At 39.6% G+C, this 16,711-nt stretch overlaps 1 protein-coding gene and 1 non-coding gene across 3 annotated transcripts in view; one reads left to right on the top strand and one right to left on the bottom strand.

Annotated features, from left to right (window-relative positions):
* The first annotated feature begins 423 nt into the window (after positions 1–423).
* Psen1 (presenilin 1) overlaps positions 424–16,711 on the top strand; it is a 64,562-nt gene continuing 48,274 nt past the window's right edge. Inside the window, exons 1-3 of one of the 2 annotated variants that reach the window (XM_005321204.5) lie at positions 424–582; positions 9,727–9,808; positions 9,896–10,035. In XM_005321204.5, coding sequence (XP_005321261.1) covers positions 9,949–10,035 — 87 coding nt within the window. In that variant the 5' untranslated portion in view covers positions 424–582; positions 9,727–9,808; positions 9,896–9,948. The remainder of the gene's footprint in view (positions 583–9,726; positions 9,809–9,895; positions 10,036–16,711) is intronic. The other variant, XM_013356867.4, reaches the window with a different exon arrangement.
* On the bottom strand, positions 8,869–8,942 carry Trnav-aac (transfer RNA valine (anticodon AAC)). The gene has a single exon. It is a non-coding gene; the product is annotated as a tRNA-Val (tRNA).

Raw genomic sequence — 16,711 nt, forward strand, 5'->3', positions numbered from 1 at the left:
AGAATGAGTTTATTGGGTTCTCCATCTACCGGAAGTTTTGTTCATTAGATGGGGAGTGGGTATATATATATATATAAGATCTTAGGTATATATATATATCAGGTATATATATATATATATAAGATCTTAGGTAGCATCCTCTTAGTGATGCAGCTGATTTGCATTTTGAGTTAACCGTAGAAACAAGTAGTGTAGAGAAAAAAAATTGAGGTGTCATCACGTGAAAGCTGGAAAAAACACGCTGGGCCCGGTGTACGTGGAATCTTGTTCTCTGCTCCACGGGAGCCTGACCACCTCCTACACAGGGCAGCTTCCTAAACCGGTTGCTCCGGGAGCGCGTGGCTGGTTGTAGCTCAGGGATCTCCCACCTCCGTAGTCTGCGCGCACGGCCGGAAGCTCCGCCTGCTCCTAGGCTAATAGCCAACGTCGCCAGGGCCGGAAATGACGACACCCGTGAGGCCTCTAGGGCGGGGCCTGGGACGGGCTGCTCTGGAGGCCGCGATTTCACATCGGAAACAAAACAGCGGCGGCTTGGGAAGGAACATCGGCTGCGAGCGGGTTGCGGCGGCCGGGAAGGAGAAGGTGCGTGATCCGGTGTCTAGGGAAAGAAAAAGGTGTCCCTAACTCGGTGTTGACAGAGGCGGCCGCAGACAAGGCCCGGTCCTTTGTCGCCGCGGGTTGCGGAGCCGGTGTCCTCGAGGATGAGGGGCGGGGCGCGGCCGGGTGGAGACCGAGGAACCTCTCGTGGGAAACGAGGAGGGGCGGCCGGTTTCTTGGGTTCCCGGCGCGGCGCGCGTTCAGGTTGGAGATTCCCCTCCGATCTTTGGCCTGGAAATGCTGTCTTCCCGAAACCACCTCTCAGGGTGCAGGTGCTTGGAGTGGAGCAGGAGAAAGAGGAAGCGCCCTGGGCTGGGTCGGCTTGAGCAACTGCTGAAACTCGCGCTTCATGCTCAGTGTCCTTTCCAGAAGTGAGTGGCGCTCAGGGCCAAGTTCCCCATGTCTCACATGCCACGGGAAAAGCTGGTGTCTTGCTTTTTCCTTGATCGAGATTGTCACGATGCATGTGTGTTTGATGCTTGCATGCGTCTTCAATATTTGCTTCTTTTCCTTCTGTCACATTCTTTTCATATGCGTGGCACTGTGGTGGTTAAGAGTTTCGCTTTAGGCACACCAGTCTGGTAGTGGAGGCTGGAATGGCTAAGAGAATTGAGGTGACTTTTGCATAATTCAGGTGAGATAATGAAAGTTCGATCTGCGGTGTTGGCAGAGGCTTAGGAGAAAAGGACCTGAACTAAACATAAACGAATTGAGCAGGGAATGAAGTGTGAAGTTGTGTAGGAGGTTTTAAGTTTAGAGGATGGGAGACAGTATCTCAGAAATAAGGAAGTCAAGAGGAAAGAAGTAAAGAGGAATGACCAGGAAGTGGTTTGGAAGTATCACTTTTAAAGTGTCAGCAGGTGAAAATGCCCTGTGGCCAGTAAAGGAACAGTAAATATGAGTCACTTTGCCAGTTGTTGCTGGATTAATGGAGGATATACCTAAGAGAAGAAAGGGAAGGCGGAGGCCAAAGACAAGACTAGGGAACATTTATAATAAGGGGGCGATACAAGGGTGAGGAGGCTGTTGAGGAGAATGAGTGTGGGAGGAGGAGAAACACAACAGGGCAATGTCTAGAGCAGCTGAGGAAGGGAGGGAAGCTTCAGGAAGGAAGATACTGTCAGGGATTTGGAGTGTTTGGCCTGCTGTAGCATAAAGAATGGAAAATTTAGAGCAGCACTGTTCAGTAGAAACAATGTGAGCCACAAATGTTAATTTTAAATTTTGGTATAGACATATTTTTAAAGGTAACAACAAACAGGTGAAATTAATTTGAATGGTATTTTATTTAACCTAGTATAACATTTTTGTTTCAGCATGTAGTCAATAGAAAATTTCCTTGTTTGTCTTCCCTTCTAGATACTAAGCTCCTAAGTAGACAAAAGCAATATATGATTCCCTAGCATCCCCAGTACCTATCACAGTTTAGCCAGACATGGCGATACGTGCCTGTTATCCCAGCTACTTGGGAGACTGAGGCAAGAGGATGTTCAAGGACAGCCTGGGCAATTTAGTGGGACTCTGTCTTAAAATAAAAAGGGCTGGAGTTGTAGCTCAGTGGTAAAGTGTCCCTGAGTTCAACACCCAGTTCAAAAAAAAAAAAAAAAAGGAATTTTTTAATAATGTATTCTTAATAATGTGCTTCGTTTTCTAAGGCCCTCTGGGGGAACCTGTATAGCATGTGGTATTTACATCATATGTCCTTAATTAAACCAAAAATTCTGAATTGTAAACAGGACCTAAGGGTTCAGATAAAGGATTCTGGGTTTGTCTTAGTTCATCTTTGTTGTATCTTCTGAGCCAGCATCACCATTATTTTAAAGCAAGTTGCTACAGTAACTCTACACAGCTTACCTCCCCCAACCTCAGCAGATTAGAGCATTTATTCTCACTCCAATATTTATTCTCTGCTTCAAGATGTAGGTGTGTAAATAGTGTGGGACCATTCTGTTTTGCCTGTCTATTCTGAGGTCCAGGCTGAAGGGGCAGGAGCTACCCAGGGTGATTTCAAAAAACAACAGCAGGAGTACAAGAAGGCAGCCAGTTATGGTGGCACAAATGTGTAATCCCAGCAACTCCAGAGTCTGAGGCAGGATTTCAAGTTTGAGGCCAGCCTCAACAATTTAGCGAGACCCGGTTCCAAAATAAAAAAGGGCTGGGGATTTAGCTCATTTTTAAAGTGCCCCTGGGTTCAATCCTTGGTACAAACAAACAAACAAAACCCAACTATAATTAATCAATTGGCATCTAAACTTTTCACCTTAATTTTGCAGAAAGAGAAACAAATGCCTCCCTATTTACCATCTGAGAATGTTCAAGAGCTTGTATAAAATGGTGTTATATTTGCATATAACCTACACACATTTGTAACCTTTAACTCATCTCTAGATTCTACCTAATATAATGCATATGCTGTGTAAATAGTTGTATTGTTTGGGGAATGACAAGAAAGTCCATTCAGTATGGACAGTTCTTTTATTGTGAGATGTTTTCTGTGATTGAATCGGAAGATGGGGGCCCTGAGGACATGGAGGGCTGACTGAGAATTCTGGGGAAGGGAGCGGATATTTGGTGAATAATAATCTAATCTACCACAGATGGTTCACAGAGGTGGAGTGGGATGAAAGGAGGGGGAAAAAATCACTAAATAGGATGCATCACTGTTCTTGCTCTTTTTAGCACTTACCACTTTGAAAAAATCTCTTCTGGGGCTGGCGAATGATTTGCTCCTCATCACTTAAATCAGAAGTCTTTCAATGATGTAGTCCCAAAGTTTTCAATTAATTTAGATTTTTTTTTTTTTTTTTTTTTTGGTACTGGGGATTGAACCCAGGGCCTTGTGCATGCAAGGCAAGCATTCTACCAACTGAGCTATATCCCCAGCCCTAAATTATTATTATTATTATTTTTTTAAGAGTGAGAGAGGAGAGAGAATTTTTAATATTTATTTTTCAGTTCTCGGCGGACACAACATCTTTGTTGGTATGTGGTGCTGAGGATCGAACCCGGGTCGCAAGCATGCCAGGCGAGCGCGCTACCGCTTGAGCCACATCCCCAGCCCCCTAAATTATTTTTCAATTAATTTCAATTATAGAATACAGTTTAGTGTGGTTACATTTACTGTTGGATGTGAGCCTTTAAATACTCCACCCACCTGGGTAACTAGAACTTGAGCTGCCTGTGGGGAGGAGCTGTCAAAATGATACCAAGAGTGAAATACTTTCTTTGGAAAAGAATAAGTCAGAAACTGATTTGGTCCTTGAAAACTTTTTAGCATCATAATGCAGATTAAGCAAAAAAATACTTCTGGCAGTTTTCTAAGTGAAAGAGAAACTGGTCAAGTGGTTTAGCCAGTCAAGCAAGTCAACAAACTTTTTGTGCTGGAGGAGCTCATGACTAAGTCTCATGAAGAGATTTCTGTACAATACCAGTTTTTTTTTAAATTTTTTAAAATATTTATCTCTGAGAGTGAAGAAAGAGATGGTACCAAATATTAAGTAACTGATGTTCTATAGGAGCTTGAGATTTAGTTGTTATCTTGGGAATGTAGTAAGAGGGAGGAAAAAATATATGTACACACACACACACACACACAATTTTCTGTGGGTGCTTCCACTAATGGAATTTTTAATAAACCTAATTTGAGATTCTAAATATTTCCTTGGTGATACTTTCTGGAATGCTAAAGGATAGAGAAGGTTTCCAGTTGGGCAGATTTTTCTCAACTAAGCTTTGAGGTTATTTGTAGCTCTCTTGGGACTTTTTTAATCTCTTTGTATAAAGTAGAAAGAAATTCTAGTTGCTCATCAGACTACAATTTCTCTTTCCTTTTGTCTGATTGAGCAAATGTCTTGAGAGAAAGGAAATGGATGGCAGTGAATTCAAATGATGACCTCTGTCAGACCTCTGCAGGTGGCCAGAGAGGAAGGCACCTGATCCACTTCTGTCCCTCCTTCTCCTTCTGAAGTGCAGGTCACATGAAAGATCCTGTCTTCCCAGCTACTATTTTTTTGGGTTCAGAAGCCTCAGCTGAAATGTTATAAAATCTAAGAGTGTCTTTTGTTATGCTTCCTGAACAGTGGGGTCATTGACCTTTTCTATGCAGTCATCAATTGCTTTCAGCTGCTACTAGACCCTAATCAACTCTGCTTGGCCTGCCCCCTTGGTACCAACAGTATGTGTTTGTTCTCCAGGCCTAACCAGACCCTGTTGCCTGCCTCTGAGTTCCATGTGAAGCCAGCTCTTGCAGGGATGCTCACCCTTTAACACTGTGACCTTCAGAGCATCAGGGGAGGCCTGCAATTTTTCTCTGAATGACTGGAAACCCCGCCACTAGATATCAGATGACCTGGGTTCTAAAACTGACTTTCTAATTCACTTGCTCCTTAACCAGCTCAGGCAAATGCTTTTACCTTTCCTGAGTTTTTGTTGTTTGTTTGTTTGTTTGTTTTTACATGTAAGTACTGATTCTTTTCCTCAGATTTTTTTTTTTAAAGAATCAAATGGAATAATGGTTGTGGAAAAAACTTTGAAAATGATATTGATACGCTAAAGCGGCAACCTTGATATTGATAATTCTTGTTAAGATTTGTCTGAGAAAACTCCAGTATGGTGATCAATTTGTCTGCATTCTGGTAATAGCTGAACAAATCCTGTGTAAAGGTAAAAAATGGAAACTGTTTAAATTAAAATGACCAGACTTCATCCTTTTGAAAAATAAATACTAGGATTGTACTATGGAGAATGGTTTTGGTACTTCAGGTTTTAATTTATAGTTAGAGCAGTTATTGAAGTTAAAGGTCTCATTTATCTGTAAGCAGTATGTTTTACTGGTAATAAAATCAGCTCAATATACCTTAACCCTCATTGCTATAAATTCCTAGAGGGCAGAGATGGAATTTTACAAAGGCAATAGAATATAACATCCAGTTCCTTTGTTTGCCAGATCTGACTTGGGCAGGTCAATTAACTTCTATCTGTCATGATGTTTTTATCTGTAAAATAAGTACAGTGAAGGTAATAAGTTTGCCAAATCTCAGTGTCTTGAGTTTTGTAAGGAAGTAGATGGTGTTTATCTTATTTAGTAAAAGAATAATCACTTCCTTATTGTTTAGTATTATTCTAAATTTATAGTACAAGGTTATAGGTTATTCTGATCTTATTTAAATGTATAATCGCCTTTCTTCTGCTTTTATTTTACCAGTAAATGTAATATACTTTATTCCACTTATTATGTTTTATTTATGTTCACCTGAATACCCTTTCTTGCCTTCTGTCTTTGTTTTATTTGGCTAACACTGTGTTTTTTACTTATTTCGTTTATGATGTATCATATAAGAAAATTAATGGCCAGGTGCAGTGGCTCACTCTTGTAATCCCAGTGGCTGAAGAGGCTGAGGCAGAAGGATTGCGAGTTCAAAGCCATCCTCAGCAAAAATGAGACACTAAACCACTTAGTGAAACCTTGTCTCTAAATCAATTACAAAATAGGGATGAGGGTGTGCCTCAATGGTTGAGTAATCCTGAGTTCAATCCCTGGTACCAAAAAAAAAAAAATGTTAATGACAGATTTCTAAGGATTTTCTATACTAGACCCTCACTTTCAATGATATAGTTGTCAGAGTGATACCGCCGGTCATTGGTGACAAGTTCTGCTTCGTCATATATTGAAGTATAACATTAGAGAAGAATACTGTGGTAAGCATATAAAGCAGGTTTTATTTAAAAAGGGAGTAACATAGACTCCTCCCAGCAGGGAGAAAAGGGCCATTGTTGGTATCTTGGTATCCCAAGAAGTGAGGGCTTTTTGCCCTTTTTTGTGTGTCTCAGGCTTCCTTTGTTTTCCTGCTCTCTCCCCTTATCTCTCTCCTTCCTGCTTATGTGAGTAGGCCCAGCAGAGCTCAGGTGGGGTGGCCAAAAGGTGAGAAGCGGATGAATGGGGGAAGGGCCAGATGGAGCAGCCCAGGACCCATTAATTAACTACTTTTATAACTCCAGGGAGGGAGGGACAATTCCTGGGACAGGTTAACTTGGCATCAGGTTGGAGCAGGGGCAAGTTATCTTGGTAAGGGTGGAGGAAGGGCTCTGAAGGCATTTCATTCCCTCAGGGGGCAGTCTGCAACCTCCCAGACCCACTCCAGTTGGCCTCTTTGATCCATCCTGACTTGATTTACCTATCAATCCTGACTGCCTGTCTAATTTTGGCTTCACGAGCAGCCAGTGGGCATAACTGTTAAGAAATTTTCCAATGTGATATCTTTAAGCAATTTTGGGTTAGCAGGTGTTTTTGTGGAAAGGAATGGCATAATATGTACTCTGCTCACCATTAATGGTACACTAATGTTAAAATTTCAACCACACAATTAACTTAAAAATCTAGTAAGGTGTGGTACACATGTCTGTAATCCCAGAGGCTCAGGAGACTGAGGCAGAAGAGTCACTAGTTCAAAGCCAACCTCAGTAAATTAGTGAGGGCTTAACCAACTCAGTGAGACCCTGTCTTTAAATGAAATATAAAAAAGGGCTGGGAGAGCTGGGCTTTGGCTCAATGATAGAGCACTTGCCTAGCATATGTGCAGTACTGGGTTTGATCCTCAGCACTGCATATAAACAAATAAATAAAATAAAGGTCCATCAACAACTAAAGACATATAATAAAAAGGGTAGGGGGATGTGGCTCAGTGGTTTAATGCCCCTGGTTAAATCCCTGATAACTTCCCTCCCCAAAAAGAAGTAGAAAATAAATAAAAAATAAAAATCTAGGAGTTTTAGGTAAGAACATTTACTTTGACTACTTACTGTTCATTGAAGCATAATATGGAAGTGCCACAGATCATGGGACTGCAGCTCAGTGCATTTTTACAAAGTGAAACCTATTTGTAGCTGGCACCCAGATTAAGAAACAGGACAGTCCCTATACTCCAAAAGCTTTCCACAGCTCCTCTTCCAGTGAAGAGACACTCCCGCCCCCCCCAAAAAAAAAGTAAATTTTTTTTTTTTAAAGAGAGAATTTTTTTTTTTAATATTTGTTTTTTGGTTTTTGGCGGACACAACATCTTTGTTTGTATGTGGTGCTGAGGATCAAACCCGGGCTGCATGCATGCCAGGCCAGCGCACTACCTACCACTTGAGCCACATCCCCAGCCCAAAAGTAATTGTTTTTATTTGCATTTTCAATTTATTTTATCCTAAAACATTTACATTTACCATGTCTTACTTAATACTGATTTCCAACTCGATGATCCCATGCCAGTTGGCTGTAGGCTGAGGGGAAGGGAGGAGAAAGATGGACATGGTATATAAGAGCATGTATGATACACAGGAGAGCCTAGTTGGTTGAAAAGTTGACATGAGGGGCTGGAGTATAGCTCAGTGGTAGTGCAGGCGCCCTAGCCTGAATGAGGCCCCGGGTTAGGTCCCCAGTACCCCCTCAACCTTCATGATTTGAATGACCCAAATATAGGTAAATGAGGGCTAATTTGAACTTTACTAAAGGAAAAAGGTGCTTTATGCATTTTTTTCTTAAAGAGTGAGAGAGAGAGAGAATTTTTTTTAAAAATATTTATTTTCTAGTTTTCAGCAGACACAACATCCCTGTTGGCATGTGGTGCTGAGTATCCAACCCGGGCTGCACGCATGCCAGGAGAGCGCGCTACCGCTTGAGCCACATCCCCAGCCTCTTTATGCATTTTTTTAATGACAAATAATTAGAAGAAAAAAATTGGAATATTTAGAGGTTAGAGAATCATGAACTTAACAGTGAAAGTGAAATGCAACATTGACAAAATGCTTTTTAATGTAAATATGTACATGATGATGATTTATTTTATTTTTGTTGTGTTTGTTTTTGTGGTGCTGAGGTTTTAACCCAGGGCCTCATATGTGCCAGGCAGTTGCTCTATCCTTGAGCTATACTGCCGGCCTCCATGATAATGTTTTAGATATTGTGTTTAGTATATTCCAGGTTACTTCTTAGGTATGTAAACAGATCATTCTCTTCTATATTTCTGAAGAGTATCTATGAAAAGGCAAAGTTGAAGTCCTAAAGGATTTGCTGGTAGAAATTAAGGTAGCCAGGCAAATTGGAATGTGGCCTCCAGGAGGCTGAAGTGTGAGAGACAGTTGTGTCTGTAAGTAGCTGTGCCAGGTGGCAAAGGAGAGACCTGGGGCTGGGAATCAGAAGTCTGTGATTTGTGTCCTGTTCTCCATGACTATATGTCTATAAGCAAGTCACTGAACTTTTCTGGATCCCTTTCTTTTTTTTTTTTTTTTTTGTGGTGCTGGGGATTGAACCCAGGGCCTCTTGCATGTTAGGCAAGCACTCTACCTACTGAGCTATATCCCCAGACCCCCTTTCTACTTTTTAATTTTTAGTTTATTGATTTTTTTTTGTTGTTGTTGCTGGGGATTGAACTCAGGGCCTTGGGCATGCTAAGTACTGAAACATACCCTAACCTCTTCCTCTGCTTTTATGAAATAGATGTTACTTGTCTACTATGCCTTGAGGCATTGTATTAGGATAAAATAAGACAATAGAAAGAATTTTGCAAAATTAAAAATAACTAGACAAATATTTTGTTTTTGTGATGATGGGGTTTGAACCAAGGGCATCATGTATATAAAGAGTTTCGCCCCTGAGCCACTCCCCCAGCCCATAGACAAATGATTGTATGGAGATATAAAAATTAAGTTGCAGTGAGACATGCCTATAATCCCGGCAGCTCAGGAGAATGAGGCAGAGGATTGCAAGTTGGAAGCCAGCATGGGCAATTTAGGGAGACCCTGTCTCAAAAAAGGCTGCAGATATAGCTCAGTGGTAAAATGCCCTGGAGTTGAATCCCCACTACCACACACACTATATATATTGATTGGAGTGGTTAGCATGGCAAAAGAAGTATTAAACCATCTTTAAAATCTTCTCTTCTTTACTATTAATCTAAAATAGTTGAATATCTTTGTATTTGAGATTTCATTGTCAGAGAGGTGCCTTGAGCTGACAGTGCATCTCTCAGATCATGGCAAAGTTCCACATTTCTGGTTTGCAAGTTGGCCTTGTAAGTATTTAATGAGTATGAACTGATTTACTAGGATTTGACCAACTAGGACTGACCTGGTTAAATCCCATTTCAGATCTGATACAGGAGCCTACAAGTGACAACAGCCTTCAAGGTCCTTAGACAGCTTGGCTTGGAGGAGAACACATGAAAGAAAGGTTTGTTTTTTGCTGAATTTAATTTATAAAAGAGATTAAAAAATAAAAGTGTAATTATTGTGAAAAAGTTCTGTTTTTCCCTTTCAGAGCCCCAGGAAGCTTTGTTTTCTGTGAAAAAGTATTTCTATACAGTTGCTCCAATGACAGAGTTACCTGCACCCTTATCCTATTTCCAGAATGCACAGATGTCTGAGGACAACCACCTGAGCAATTCTGTACGTAGCCAGGTACAGTGTCAGCCTCTGAAACTTCCCTTGCCAGATTGTGGGTTAAGTTGTCATCTCCCCTACTTCCAAGAGATGCTAAAGGAGATAGGCAGGCTTTTTCTACTATGCTAAATGTATGTATTTGTGAACTTCGACTGAAAGCAAAGCATTGAACCCTTCTGTGCTGGGGGACAAAAGGCGAGTGTTCGCTTTTTTAATTTTTTTTGTACTGAGGATGACACCTAGGGCTTCCTTTGTACTAGCCAAGTGCTCTACCACTCCCAGCTTTGCAAGGCTGTTTAAGACAGAGTTTTAATGCATTTCCTCTCTGGCTCAGATATCACCACCTCAGTTCAAGACTTCTCCAACTTCCTGAAGTGTGAGCTTGTCACAGTCCATATTTTACCTGTCTTGCTCTTAGTCTTCCATGGGCCGAGAGCATTTTATTTACTTTTCCCAGTATCTGGTATGGTACGGTTCCTGACAGTGTTTAATGATGTTCATCAACAAAATGATTGCACAATGTGAGGATTAAGTTCAAAGGAGGGAATCAGGTAAGGGGCTGTGTTACGTGGCATGGGTCATGGAGACTGTTCACTGACTGTACACAGACATCAAATCTGCCTGCAAACCCATTAGCTAATCATTACAGATTAAATGAACCTCCACTTCCACCTCATTCCACTGAAGGCTTGTGAGATGACAGAAAATTGGTAGGATTTTTAGAAAATGGAGCCAGAATGGAGGAAAACAAGGCTAGTTATAGTCTCTGCAAGGGTTGCCTTCTGGGCTAGTGTGTACTTGTTGCTAAAATCAGTCACAAAGGACAGATAAGTTTACCAGCCAGATCTACAGAGGGATAGTTCACAGAATGGGCACTCAAACTAGAGGATTAGATGGTCTGAAGTTTTTTACATTCTGATGGTTTAGGATTCCTCATTTTTCTCGTCTGTAGAAGTAGGCGATTTACTAGATAATCTCAAAATTTTCTTCATATACATAAGCAATTTTTATTATATAATACTGTTCATGTTTTAGAATTGTGTATAAATGTATGTGTCTAAAAGTTGTAAAAGAAAGTTCTTACATTTTTTAAATTTAAACATATAAGTATAGGATTTGTTTTTAGAATTTATGTATATGGACATGCATGTAGTCCTTCATTTATTTTCTCCTCTTGTGCAAATATAAAAATTATTCTGTTTATGAATATTAGGTAGTTTCCAATTTTCACAGTGACTGGCAGTGCTGCAGTCACATTCTCATTCATTAATCCTTGTGCACATGTGTTGAATTTCTCAAGAATAGTTTCTGTGATTTAGTATATGGATCTTAAACTATTTTAACGATTGCCAGAATGCTGTTCAAGATGATTTTATGTCAGGAGCATATATATGTATTTAATTTTTATGCATGACAGTAGAACAATAGGAAAGTTATGTCAGATTCATTCTATTCCATTCCCATCCCCCCATCCCTCCTCCTCCAATTTGGTGAACCTCCACTCCCATCTTATTGTGAGTCAGCATCTGCATATTGGGGAGAACATTTGGCCTTTGGTTTTTTTGGGACTGGCTTATTTTATTTAGCATGATAGCATCCAGTTCCATCCGTTTACTGGAAAATACATAATTTTTAGGAATATGTTGATGGGTCCTTTCTTTAACATCCTTGATAACATAATTTAGTTAAGACAGTTATGGCTGTTATCTAACTTGTTGCCTGTCATTTTGATGGGCTTAAAATGGTGTATCATTTATTTATTTATTTGTTTTTATTTATTTTTGATGCTGGGATTGTACCCAGGGCCTTGTGCATGCTGAGCATGCATTCTACCACTGAGCTATACACCCCAGCCTTCATGCTATTTTAGTTGTATTTTTATAATTTTTCTTAAGCTTATTGGCTATTTTTGCTTTTTTTTTTGTGAATTGTGCCTTTATGTTCTTTGCCCATTCTTTTATTGGTTGTGTGTCTTTTTCTTACTGATTTTATAGAAATAGATATTTTGGGGGGTAATTAGCTTATGTTGATTATATGCTTTTCATATATTTTTTCCAAGTCTTAGTTTCATTTTGTTTATGGTCCATAGTTTAAATATTTTAAGTAAGGGAATTGATCTTTCCTTTAAAAATGTGTAGTATTTAGCTGGGCTTGGTGGCACATTCCTGTAATCCACACATTCCTGTAATCCCAGTTATTTGGGAGGCTTAGACAAAAGGATTATAAATTCTAAGTCAGCCTGGGAAATTTAGCAAGATACTGTCTCAAAAATAAAATTAGAAAAAGAACTGAGGTATATGTCAGTGGTACAGAACCCCTGAGTTCAATCTCTAGTACTGCAAAAAGATAAAGTAAAAATAATGATGGTGATGATTGTATTCATAATTTTTCAATTAAAAATAGTTTTGGAGCTGGACATGGTGGTGCTTGCCTATAATCCCAGTGACTCAAGAGGCTAAGACAGGAGGATTGCAAGTTTGAGGCCAGCTTGGGCATTTTAGGAAGACCATCAGCAACTTAGCAAGACCCTGTCTAAAAAGAAAATAAATAAAAAAGTCTGGGGAGGGCTGGGGATGTGGCTCAAGTGGTAGCGCACTTGCCTGGCATGCGCGGGGTGCTGAGTTTGATCCTCTGCACCACATAAAAATAAAATAAAGATGTTGTGTCCTGAAACTAAAAAGTAAATATTAAAAAATTCTCTCTCTTTTTTTTTTTAAAAAAGGTCTGGGGAACGCAGCTCAGTGGTAAAATAACCCTGGGTTCAATTCCCTGTACACGCCCCCCCAAAATCTTTTTTTAAGAAAAATGTTTATTATTATATATGAAAAAAAATCTTTTTATTTTTTATAAAGACTGAAGTAAAGTACTCAACCCAAAATTTCTGTGTAATCAGCTATTCAGTCATTGTATAATATACAATATTGTATAATATATAATATACTGAAAAATTAGGAAAAGAAAAAGAAGGGTAATTGTGTTAACTCTCCCCTTTATTTTCCATTCACATCCTCCCATTCTCCTCCCCCATCCCCATTCCCTAATTTGGTGAACCTCCACTCCCACCCTATTGTGAGTCAGCATCTGAATATTGGAGAGAACATTTGGCCTTTGGTTTGGTTCTATTTCTTAGTTACCTCATATCATAATTAAAAAAAAAAGTTAGAAAGGGAAAAAAAAATTTCTTTTTTTTTTTCCCCCATACCAGGGATGGAGCTTAGGAGCACTCAACCACTGAGCCACATCTCCAACCCTTTTTTGTGTTTTAGAGACACAGTCTCACTGAGTTGCCTCAGTGAGTGCCTCGCTTTTGCTGAGGCTGGCTTTGAACTCGTGATCCTCCTGCCTCAGCCTCCCAAGCCACTGGTATTACAAGTATGTGCCACCTGCCTGGCAGGAAAACTTTTTAATATGAAGGAAAGTACTCAAAGGCAATATGTTACCTGAGGAGTCTGGAAAGAGGGTGGACATTCAAGGGGTTTTGTGATGGCAGACTGGAATAATGGGGAAATTAGAACAGCTGATGTAAAAGAAACCAAAAAGGCTTGATATTGTGGAGCCTTTGAGAGCACACTTTTTGATAATTGGAGTTTGTAAGATTGAAATGGTTATAATGCATTATAGAAAATTTATATTAAAAATTGTAAAAGTTTGCATTTATCCTTCAAGTTTTGGTTATCTGAAAAACTAACCCTTATAAAACATCTTGATCCCTGCCAGTGCCAGATGAGAGGGCCTGTTGCTTTGTTCTCATCTTTTCACTTTTTGGAATTCTTTTACTTTTTTTAAAAAAATATTTATATTTTAGTTTTAGGTGGACACAATATCTTTATTTATTTTTATGTGGTGCTGAGGATTGAACCCAGTGTCTCACGCATGCCAGGTGAGCGCGCTACCACTTGAGCCACATCCCCAGCCCCTCTTTTACTTTTTTGTTTGTTGACCATATCTGGTAGAGTTTTTTGGACATCCAGTATATCTAAAACAATACAAATCTCCCAGGAAAAGAAAGAAGTTTTAGAGTTTTTTTCCTCATGCTAGCTAGTAAGAGAAATTTTAAGATTTGATAGCTGCAAATAAAAGTCTGAAGTGAATCCTATCAGTTGCTAAAGACTTCAGCTTTCTTGTAGAGGTTTTCTGGGCTCCCTCTTCTCTGGGTGCACTTCCTTAGCCATCTCATATCTCTGCTCTGGCTGCCATGTTGCATCTGTATTGCTCTCTTCATGTGGGGCACATCCATAATTGTTATGTAGAATATCTAGCAAATGATAGCTTGATCTGTCATAAGAGCCCACTGGAGAATCCATTTTATTATTTTCCCTCAGGAATATGCATCCTGGCTCCCCTTAGAGATGGCATTCAGGTGAAGGTTTCACTGCCTTTCATTTCTTTACCTTCCACCTCTAACTAAAAGCTAGCATGGCCTTCACATTTGTTTTGGCTTTTGGTTGGCTGTGTCTTTAGGGACTGGAGACTAGAAGATAGACTGACTAATGATTTAGCCGTTTCTGAAAAAGGGCAAAGTGTACAAGTTGTGAAATATCTGAACTTCTTTATTTATAAACTGGGTATTAAAATAGCTCTGATAAGATCATTGGGCACATGATTTGTCTGTCAATAGTAGATTATTACTTATCATAATCTTTTGGTTTACTTCTTCTATATTAATTTATAGGGTTTTATTTTTCTGTTGCAAAATTTTGGCAGGAGAGCTTTTTCCTTGACTTGTTGTATTTTTGTTAGAAGTCAGCCTCCATTTCATTTCTACAGACATTATAGGATGTGCTGAATACAGACTGTTATAGGACTGGAATCTGCCAGGAAACTGAGACAGTGCAGAGACCTCCTTCAAGCCTGAGTCTTGAGATCATGCCACAAAGATTCCAGACATGTTGCCCAGATTAACAGGCATGAATTTATTAGAAAGGATAGGAAAGGGGAAAAGAGGACAGACACTGGTAAGGGAGAGAGTAAGTCCTCTCAGAGAGGTAAGGGACAGTGCACCTCTCCTGCCCTCCAATTTTATTAGGGATCCTAGGAAAGTTTCCAGAGAGTCCCACCCAGTCTACCTCTTGACTTTTGACTGATGACAGGATGACCACTGCCATAACAACATGACATCACTTTGGCCTATGCTGACTGGCTCTAACTAGAACCTATTCTTACAGATTTTATGGTTAGGAGGAATTATCCTTATCTGCTCGAGTTCTAGGATCTGTCTGGTCTATGCAGGGTCAGAAAATTCCCCGTGTTCAGGGTCTTGCGTTCTTCCTATAGGTACTTCAGGGCCTGCATTTCTCCTGCCAATAACAGGTTGTTTGCTGCAGAATGTAACATACCTGTGGATTTAAGCCAGGCAGGGCTACTGGTAAATTATTTTTTAAGAGAAAGCATATGAGTGTCAGCATAGTGGGCTCATTTTATAGAATTATTCCTCATGTGCCTACCACTCATGTCTCTGTCCTCTATCACAGGTGAAATTGAAAATGTAAACTTCACAATAGTGAAAATTCATGGTTTTGATTTGGTATAGATTTACATCTTTTTTGTGGATCAACTGGAACTGTTCTGCTTTTCTAAGATATAAAAGAGTAAAGTTTTTTGAAGGAAACCTAGAAGTAGTTTAGTAGTTTATATATACACACACATATACATATATACATATATATGTATATATTTATAGTTGGACATAATACCTTTATTTAATTAATTTTTTTATGTGGTGCTGAGGATTGAACTCGTTGCCTCGCACGTGCTAGGTGAGCACTCTACTGCTGAGCCAAAACCCCAGCCCCGTTTATATTGTTATTTAAGCCTTATGGACTATATCTTGCAGCCTGGTGTTGAGACCTTACTGCTCCTTGGAATTCCCTGGAGGAAATTCTTTGGCCCCAAACCAAATTCCTGATTTGTATCTGGGATGGGGCGAGAACTTGTATGTGTGACCAGTTGCCACGTTTTGCCATTGTTTCTGCTCTGGGAACTGTAATTTGGGAGCAACTGCATTTGCATAAAGAACTAAAATGACATTAAAATGTCATAGAATAATGACATTAGAGAAAAACAATTATATTTGTAAGTTGAAACTTCACTGTTTTTTTTCATATTAGTTTATCCTGACCACATTTCTTAGTCCTTAAGGAAATAAATTGTCAACAGATTTTTGATTTAGAGTAGAAAATTATCAGTCATTTGTAGTAATCATTGAAAGACCAGGAATTGCTAAAGAACGTATGTTAATCTACTTTCAGCTGCCAAATTGGCATTAAAATATGCCTCATCTTTTGGGCTGGGGTTGCAGCACAGTGGTGGAATGCTTACCTAGCTGGTGTGAAGCACTGGGTTCGATCCTCAGCACCATACAAACATAAAAAAAATGAAGGCATTGTGCCTATCTACAACTAAAACAAACTTTTTAAAAAAAGGTGTGTCTGGTCTTTATAAATGAAGGTCAACCACAATAATCTTTCCAAATGTTGGAACATTAGATGCAGAGAACTTTAGTAAGTTGTCAGCAAATCAAACATAGACTGGCAGAAATAGTGTCATTTCTTGGATGATGCCTGGATCACTTTTTTTTTAATATTTATTTTTTAGTTGTAGTTGGACACAATACCTTTATTTTATTTATTTTTATGTGGTGCTGAGGATCAAACCCAGGGCCTTGCACATGCTAGATGAGTGCTTTGCCACTGAG

Source organism: Ictidomys tridecemlineatus, chromosome 5 (assembly GCF_052094955.1).
Source record: "Ictidomys tridecemlineatus isolate mIctTri1 chromosome 5, mIctTri1.hap1, whole genome shotgun sequence".
NCBI lineage: Eukaryota > Metazoa > Chordata > Mammalia > Rodentia > Sciuridae > Ictidomys > Ictidomys tridecemlineatus.